The following is a 9,649-nucleotide window of genomic DNA, read 5'->3' as shown; positions in this document are numbered from 1 at the left end:
CTTCTAAGTGTGTTTGCTATTTTGTGTAAGATATTAGATATTTAGTATAAGCTCCATCTCTAAAAGAGCGGCAGTCTCCAACCTGCAATGATGGAATGACTGACTGCAACAAAAGGAGGAAAAAAAATGGTCCTACCGGTGAACTCCGCTGTTGCACATAATGATGTGACAAGCTCCAAGCCTGCTACAGAGTTCAGATGACACCGAGAGCAATCCCACTCCGGAAGCGCTGCATGCGGTGTACGCACAGGCAGCCGTGCGCTTGGATCGGATAAAGGACCCTATGAGTCGGTAAAGTTCATCCAAGCAATTGAGAGGCCTCATCAGCTGCAAAAGAGGGAGAGAGAGATTTAAATATTTGCTCCTGAAAGCACATGAGATACTCTAACAGAGAAGGTCATCACAGATACAGGTAGAACACTGGGTCTAGCTGAGAAAGCCAAAGCCAAACTCCATGACATAAATACAAAATACAGAGTCTTCTGTTACACAACCTATGACCACATTGCTTTTCAGTTCCTCCCATCACTGACGATTCCATTCCCAGTCCTGCCTACAGTAGTGTTTTTCACTTCAATAGACTCGATTGACCCACGAGTGCTGTATCCGTTAATGGACTGGGAAAAGAAGGGAAGCCATAAATAGGCAACCTACAACCGTACACATATACAGGAAGATACCAAGACTCATTAATTGACTTGCTGAGAAAATCAGCTTACAGTTATGACAACACTGTCCTTTATTTATCAAATGTCTAGTTCCTAATACTCACTAACAACATCAAAAAATAAAAATTAACAGATATGACAAAACCATACTGCAAAGCAAGAACAGTTAACTTTGTAGCAAGACTTAAAAGAACCCCAGCATTACTGTACTAAGAATGAATGAAGTAAAGAAGGCAGCTTTCAAGTGCAAAGCTTGAGTCAGAAGAGGAGCCTTCAAAAGTGGTCTAGCAATGAAAACCAGTATATCAGGGTGCTTTGCGTAAATGAGGTGTTCACAATCCAAACTTGCAGATCACATAACTCCAAATTCCCACTTCTCTTTATTCCAGAAACACTTAAAGATTCCAACAAACCCCCATGCTACTCAAAGAATTAATCTTTTGAAAGACAGATTAATTCCCTAAAGACAATTTTAACTAGTTAGAGAAATGGCAGCCTCACTTGCTCCTGTGATAGTTACTTCACTTGAAAAGCATAGAGATCAAGTAAATCAGCTATAAAAACCAGCATATCTAAACTGGGGTACAAACAGATTTAACTTGGTTTAAGTCCTACTGGTTTAACTTGCATCCGTCTAAATTGATTTTAGCTGGTGTCATCTACTAATGCAGAGCTATGGACAATAAAGTGAAAGGTGCAGCCAAAAATGGATGATGCACTCACTCTTGGCTTGCTCCAGTTGCAAAATAAATGCATTGGCTTAACCTAGCATCCCTTGGTCAGATGTGGATTAGAAGATGCTTTTCTCTTGCCCTTGAACTTTTTGCTTAAATAAATAGGGAACAGGTTTAGGGATAACAAGCACTTCCCTCACAGCTAAACATCCCCTGCTGCACCTGTGACTGCTAGGCAGGTTGCTGACACCCTAGGGAAGGAGTGGCAAACGTCCTTCTTCCTTCCTGTGCAGTCCTGCATGGATCCAAGAAACAGGAACTAATCAGTCTGTTAACACCAGTGCTGGATGATACTGATGTAAAATTTTAGTCTGTCATTGGGCTCAGCTGATGAGCAGTTATTTCTCAAGCCACAGTAGCTCAATCACTTTTGTAGGCAAGACCCCAGGAACTTCTTTATTCCCCCTACTAGGCTGCAATATAGGAATTAACTCTCCAACAGGAGAAGAGAGCATTAAATGAATTTTCATAGCCCCTGGGATCTTTCAGCCACAGAGGTTTAAAGACAGATGAAAGCATTTGAAGAAAGGCTAAATGAGAAGATTCAGAAGAAAGCCTTCTGAGCAGGATGCTGAAGGAGTATTTAATTTGGAAAAGCGCTTCCAGCTTTCAGAACAAAGAATTTCTGCCTGCACCTGTCCTCCCCCATCCTACCCCACATGCTCCTAGAGCAGTTGCATTGCTCTGAAAGTACACTGAAAAAGGAAAGTAATGATTCCTCTTCTCAAACACAGATACCCTCCTGCCACACCTTTTAATACAGAACCACATGGCACCACCTACCCCAAAAACACAGGCAGGACAAAATGCTGCAAGAGAGCTTCTCCTTTTCCTGCCCCTCACCCCCTGGATTTAAATAATTCAATTTTTGATAGAATAAAGAAAGCCTCAGTAACACAGTGTGTAACACGCAGAATTTAATTAGGCACTTAACATTTTTATTTACCTTATCTATATAAGCTGCTTTAGATGTTGAATTTGGAGGCAAGTTTGACTTGTCCAGGTAGAATGCCCTGAAAGAACAAACAGATAAGTAAGGCAAAAACTAATTGTTTCAACTCCTGAAAAAAATTTCTACAAGTGACTATTCTTAGACACCATCTGAAGGTTGGAGTTTTCTTTACCTTATGGTAAGAGAGGGTCAAGGAGTAATACAATAATAAACAGGCACTGTCACTCCTTCTTTTAAAGTAATAGGGAAAATTTTTTGTTCTGGAGACAAAAACTGTCCCTCTGCCCTTTGACAAAATTTTGCCCCAGTGCAAAATTTGAAAGTCTAGTTATCAGAAAAAAATGGGATCTGAAAGTGATTTTCAGCAAAGATACCCATGAAAACATCTGTGGCAACTGTATAGATTTTAAGAATGACTTTGGGAAAACTGGCACAAACAGTGCCTGAGCTTCACACACTACAAGTTTTTTTATATTTGCTGTATAGAAGTGCAGTAACATAAGAACACAATCCTCAACATGAAACACAGTACTGAAAGAGGAAACATGTACATGTTCACAATATAAAAAGAAACAAAAAACCAAAAACCTTACAAGGGACACATATACATCATACCAGCAAAATGGCACTTGCAATGTGTGCAGACATGCACACATGTACAAATAAAAAAAACCCTGCCTTTCTTTCCAATTTCCATACTTCTTTGTGTTCTGGTTTGGCCAAATTTAGAAATATATCCTCTGAGGGAAGGCACCCCTCCCCCACCAGGTTTGGGAAAAAATAAATTTTCCTCGAAGGAAAGTGAAGGAGATAAAACTATTTATTTAACAAACACACGGGAAAAGGAAAATAAAGCTGAATAATAAAATCTCTCGCTGTGGAGAAAAAACCTGGGAAAATGTCAGAGCCCTCCCTTTGGTCTCCTCGGAGCTGGGGCTTGGCCCAGGGCCAGGCCCTCTGTGCCCGGTGGAAAGTCCTCCTGATGTGTTCTAATATTGTAGCAGTCCAGTGGAAAAAGGAGAAAATCCGAAATTCCAGGGAAGAAAAAAAATTCAACTCTCAGTCTCTCTCTGGAGAAAAAGAAACAGAACTACTGGCCAAAAGCTGACTGAAAAAAACCCAGCAAGCCGGGTGCCTCCTCCCTCCCCTGCTGCAGATGGAAAAAAAAAAAGTCGCTATCTCTGTGTGACCTTGAACAAGCTGCAAACTGCTTTGAAAAAGTTTTGCTCAGTTTTTTCCTTCCCCCTCTCAGGCTCAGTTTAGAGGCATAGAAAGGCACAAAAATTAATTTCTGGGCATAGGCAGCGATATGGGATACACATCATAAGGTCACCCCAAGATACTTTGAAAATGAATTAGCGCATGACAGGAAAAACCAAAGAAAACTCATTTACCTGCAGAACACAAAAGTGATGGAGAAAGCATACTTAACTGTATGAGGTTTATCTACTGTGTATCAACCCATATTCTCACAGTTCCTGCTACAACCTTTCACTTAACAATGAACAGTCCCAGAAAAAGTTTATATAAAATGGACAAGTGCAACATATGCTGTCTTCAAATGCAAAGTTGATGAATTTCTGTGTGGCACAAAGGAGGCTGATATTTTTCTACCCTATAACAAAACACCCTTCTACTTCCTCTACACCAAAAAAGGAAGAGCTTCAGCAAAGAGCACACAGGAAGCATGGGGCTCTTCTCTCCTGTCCTCTTCAACTCAGGAACCCTAGAGGAATTTTTGTTTTAACTTTTCAACTTATAAGTAACTTAACTGCTCACTGCAGAGGAGCATAAACATCTCATAGGCAGAGGAAATATCCTACATATATCTTTGTGATAAGATCACAGGTTTTATTGCCTCTGCACCAACACTTTAAAGAAGCCTGTCCCGGCCCACAGCAGTGAAGTTGGACCAGATGATCTGTAAAGGTCCTGTCTAACCCAAACCATTCCATATTTCTCTGATCACAAAACTCATTCTGCTGGTTGTAAAGCTCCTAAAACTTCCTGTGGCAGCTGAAAATAGAAACATTTGACAGGCCTCCCTACCTACCAGTCAGAACCAGGCAACAGCTACCACGGCAGCAACTCTGGGCAACATTTAAATGAAACAAAACAAGAGAAACCCCACTGAATTATGGAACATATATAGGAAAAAGAGAGAGATTCACCAGTGACAACCTCAAGGTATCACTGTGATCTAGCTCCACTGTGTGTGCTCAAGGCATAGACCTGACTAAAGGTCAAAACTGAGCCACAACTCAGGCTGGAACTATGGAGTTTGGTAACCAAATTTCAGTTGCTTTAAAATATGGAAAAAAAAAAACCCACTCAAAAAAATTGCATCCTTGCATCCTAACTCTCAAACAAGAGGATCAGCTGGATCCTCCAGTCATTAAAGCACTGATTCATGTAGCACACAAGGTTAAAAATCACTCCCCCTCTTATTTTATGGTTTTATCTAGGAGAGAAGTTACATTGTTGTACATTTGGTGGACAGGAGTGCAGACTGCAGATCTGAATACCTGTTACTCTTCAATAATCTGGAATAATTGAGTTGATTAAAAAATCCATCCACCTTTTATGCTAGTAGACTTTGCTTCCAGTAGTTTGTAGTTTTGAAAAACAACTTCCAAATTTAAGGTTTGAATTAACTCCCTCAGAAAGCACAGCAAAGTTAATCTAGTTCTGTTATTCCATTAAACCTGTTGCATGATCCACATTGTACTCTGTGTCAAAGGAAGCTGGACACTGTTGAAAGGAAAAGAGGTTTGTAGAGAAAATTACTCATAAATCACTTTGAGTGGCCACAGCACATAAAAGCTACCTCAGCAGCAACAGACCAACCTTTTCTCTTTGTTAGCAAAGCTAAAAAACAGCCTCACCCTGCTTTCCACTGAACATTATCAGACTGAAAGCCTATACTGCTTTTTCCTGCCATACAATAGGAAAATCTCCTTCATTCAGAGACTGTTCAGCAATCCCATCTCTTTGGACTGTTATTCCAGAAAATTCAGATGCATTAAATGAAACCAGAATCCAAATATAGAACAGTACACTAATTAATGGAGTACATGGAAAATAATTAACTCAGGGTATAAAATGAAGCAATATGGACACTACAATGGGATATACGATTATACAAATTACTCCATCAATTCAGCCAATTATTCATTAACCTAAAAAAAACAAACAGAAAATCAACTATATATAACATTCGTTTTAAGTATCAAAATATCCTGTTACAAGTGAAACTATTCCTTCCCCATCAGATAACACTCCCAGATGTTTCTCAAGTGCTTTATTTTTATTGCTTTTCATAAAAACTGTCTTCAGTGTTTTACAGTACATGACAACCTGTGGACAGCATATAAATTTCCAAAGCACTTCACTTAATTACTAAATGCTTGTTAAGGTCCTTAATCATATTTTATGGGAAAAGTTAATGGCAATCTTGGCATGGTGCCCAATTTGGAAAAAAATTTCTAATCCATTTGAAATGAACCAGAATGAAATCATAGTTCTTTGTCTCCAAATGTGATGTTAGTTTAGCTTTTAAAGCTTTGCAATTTCTCTAAGATCTAGCAGAAAAGCCTTTCTTTAAAAGAAAAAAAAAGGTAGATAATCCAATACACAATGAATCTACTGGGGATTATTGCTGTGTTCGACTTTTGTAAGATATCCCCTATGCAGCAATGCCAAATAATGGGGACAAGTATCTCAGGGAAAACTAATGCTGGGATAAGGTAACAAACATCTTAAGAGTTCAAAAAGAAAAGTCTCTCACAGGATAAATGCTTTCCCCAGATGTCTTCCCAGAACTTAAGTACAAAAGATATGCAGAAGTACTTATGTTTTCTTAGTGAAGCATTTTACAGGGTACCCTCCAAAACTGACACAGACATGTATAAAGTCCTGAAAAGTTGAAATTTTGTAAATAGAGCCCTAAGAAGGTTTCAGACACACATTCCTGAATAACTTTGAAGAGATAGATGATTCAAGCAAATTCAAATGTTTAGTCTTATTCTCAATTTCTTGTGCCAGTAAGCACGTAGGGTTATCCTAGGTATTGTGAATCTTTTCTTCAAAATACAAGGGTAGTAAAGAAATAATTGAAGAGGCAGAGGTAACTGGGTTGTGGCATTAAATACCACCAAGTTGATGGTTCTTCTCTATAAAGGTTTTGCTCTAGTGTTGTAGAACAGAAGAATTTAGTATTTTATTTCCACATCACTGTGGCAAACATAAATTAATTCATACTGTCCTCAACAGAAGGATGGAAATGGATCTTAATTCTAGTAGATTTTTTATCCCTCAGTTACAAGATATTCATGACCTTGTAGAAAAGTACAGTCAGCAACCTGAGAACCTGTTCACATCAGAACAGAGGAGTGGAGTAGGGAGGTGTTGGAGTCCCTAATTATTTTCTTCAGCTCTAACCAAACGGTACATATTTATGACACAGATAAACAGTATCTCTCTGGTTTTGCATCCATGTGCATGCATATTTTTGTATTTCTTTAATAACAATTCTGTGTTCTGCCCTCTAGTTTTTAACTATACAGGTCAGAGTGTGTATAACATTCTTGTTACATATATGTGTGTGTATATATATTTATACACATACATTTGTAAATGCATTTATGTACACATAACATATGTAAAAATTCAATTTTTTCTGTAGTAAATGTATCCATTTTCTGTTATAACAAATTGTTTCATGCATTCTTTCTGCTAAATGGCAAACCTCAATAAATGATAAATCACCAAGTATAATTACCTTCTCAACCCATGCTGAGACTCAGCAATTTTCAATCATGTCTCCTAGCATCTGTCAGTAATACCATCCTGTGTACAGTGTCACCAGCATCCTTAGTAGTTACAGAAACATTTAATTATAACAACTGAAAAGCTTCCTGACAGTACCATGATTTTAAATTCTCAAAGAGCACATACAGTAATATTTTCACCTTTCACAACTATTATGCAAACTGAAATGGAGAATGGAAAACTTTAATACCATGTGACTCTAATCATGTGTAACTTACATTTCATGTCTAAGCAACTCAGTAAGCCCTACCCTTTGTCTTAACACCCTTGTACTCAGCACTCATGAGGCCACACCTCAAATCCTATGCTCAGTTTTGGGCCCCTCACTACAAGGAAGACCCTGAGGTGCTGCAGTGTGTCCAGAGAAGGGCAATGAAGATGGAGAAAGGCCTAGAGCACAAGTCTTAGAAGGAGCAGCTGAGGGAGCTGGGGTTGCTTAGCCTTAAGAAAAGGAGGCTCAGGGGAGACCTTATCATTCTTGTTGTTGTAATGAGGTGGGGGTTGGCCTCTTCTCCCACGTAACAAATGAAAGAACAAGAGGAGATGGCCTCAAGCTGTGCCAGGAGAGGATTAGACTGGCTATTAGGAGAAGCTGCTGTACTGAAAGGGCTGTCAAGCACTGCAAAAGGTTGCCCAGAGATATGGTTGAGTCACTATCCCTGAGGTATTCAGGTCATGTGTAGATATGGGACTCAGGGCATGATTTAGTCGTGGACTTGGCAGTGCTGGGTTAACAGTTGAACTCAATCTTAAAGGTCTTTTCCAAACCTAAATAATCATATGACTCCTGGCTTACCCACAGCACAAAGTGACAAACCAGCTTTTGTCAGTCTCTACTGAAGCTATGGTTTAGGAATGGTATTCTCCAATTTAGTCTTCCCTCTGAAACCAGTCCAAGCTATGTACCATTGCTTGCTCCCCCTTCCCCTGCAGCAGGCTGGAGAGGAGAATTGGAGGCACAAAAGGTAAAGATCACAGATTGAAATAAGAACAATTTACTAGAAACAGCAATGGGACAAGAAAACAAACAATAAGAGCAACAATATTAATGGTAAAAGTGTACAAAAGAGAAGGTGATTCCCACACAAAAATGCTCTCTGTGGAGTCCACAATCTGACTGCAGCCATGCCCCCCTGACTGCTCCCTCTGGCTCAGGACCAGCGCCACATTTACTCCACCACTTCTCCTCGGAAGAGATTCCTTTCCCCTGCCCCCAGTAATGATGTGAGGTGGTATAGAATAATCTCCTTCTATGAGCCATGTCCCTCCTGGCTACTGCAAAAATTAATCATGTCCTGGCCAGAACCAGGACAACTATTATTCCCCTCTACTATGGGAAATAGTGCCCCTTTTGGTAAAGAGGATGTGACTATATGGTGAGACAAGAAAAATACGTAGAGAGAAAAATTATCAGGTTTAATAATGCTTTTAAATACTTACAAGTGGGGAGTGGTGTTAAGAAAACTTCAAGAAATGAAACTTAAGGACTTCCTTGGCAACTGCCTGCTTTAGTGGAGTAGACGAAGTATAGCAGGGACACAGATTTTCAGCTCTTGAAAACCAAATTCCCAAGAAACTAGACTCTTGAACTAAGGGGAGAAGTCTTCATACTGCTCCTCATTTTCTTGCAAGACTGCAGCATCTGGCTAAATTACTGGTCTCCCATCAATTTAAAGTCTCTTCAGCCTACAGAGATATGCTGAGCAATTGGCACTAGAATGAGTACAAGTATCTGAGGTGCAGAGGAGGATGCTTGCAAAGCAACAGTCCTGCTATCAAAGCAGGCCTTTCACAGCCCTACTCCTAAACCTTTATAAACATCAAAGGAGGGGATTAAATAAATGTGAGAATAGAAATGTGAAGACAGAATGTCATGGATGACAAAAAAAAACAGGAAAAAAAGATCCAATTTGCTCTATGTAACACTGCCCACTTTTCACATGCAACCTGTTATCCAGAATTTAGTCTCTAGCATCTCTACCTATGTCCAAGAGTGCTTGAAACCATCCTATTTGTGATGTGAAAAGGAAGTTCTTTGACCGCAGACCAGTTACAGCAGCCCCTTCTGCTTCTTCCATCATTATCCAAGCAGCCAAATCCATACTGAACCAAATGATGCTATGTAATCTCTTCTACATTTCTCTTTCATACAGTGGATGTCTCCTTTTTAGCTCCTGATATTCCAGACATGGAATACACTTTGAAAGGGACAACATGCCAAATACTAATCATGTGGTTAGGCTTTTGACTACTGCAGGCTTGGGCTGGATTCCTATCAGGGACCAGGAGTGAAAGAAAAGGCTCCACCTTTGATAACTGCAGATACACATTCTCTGTGCTTGCAGAGGATAAAGAAAGCAGGATGGACCTGATGTCCACCTCAGTGAGCAAAGAGTCAGTACATATAATCTACCAAGACACATGATTTTAAATTACAGAACACTACTGATAACAAATACTGATCA

At 39.6% G+C, this 9,649-nt stretch overlaps 1 protein-coding gene across 2 annotated transcripts in view; it reads right to left on the bottom strand.

Annotated features, from left to right (window-relative positions):
• Nucleotides 1-9,649, bottom strand: part of PREX2 (phosphatidylinositol-3,4,5-trisphosphate dependent Rac exchange factor 2) — a 171,308-nt gene that overhangs the window by 26,752 nt on the left and 134,907 nt on the right. For both annotated transcript variants that reach the window (XM_048286773.1, XM_048286774.1), the window contains exons 37-38: nucleotides 2,349-2,415; nucleotides 137-327 (exon numbers count right to left, since the gene is read on the bottom strand). In XM_048286773.1, coding sequence (XP_048142730.1) covers nucleotides 137-327; nucleotides 2,349-2,415 — 258 coding nt within the window. The remainder of the gene's footprint in view (nucleotides 1-136; nucleotides 328-2,348; nucleotides 2,416-9,649) is intronic.

The sequence above is a fragment of the Corvus hawaiiensis genome, chromosome 26, assembly GCF_020740725.1.
Source record: "Corvus hawaiiensis isolate bCorHaw1 chromosome 26, bCorHaw1.pri.cur, whole genome shotgun sequence".
NCBI lineage: Eukaryota > Metazoa > Chordata > Aves > Passeriformes > Corvidae > Corvus > Corvus hawaiiensis.
The sequence above is the reverse complement of the archived record's forward strand: the minus strand, read 5'-3'. Positions and strand labels throughout refer to the sequence as shown.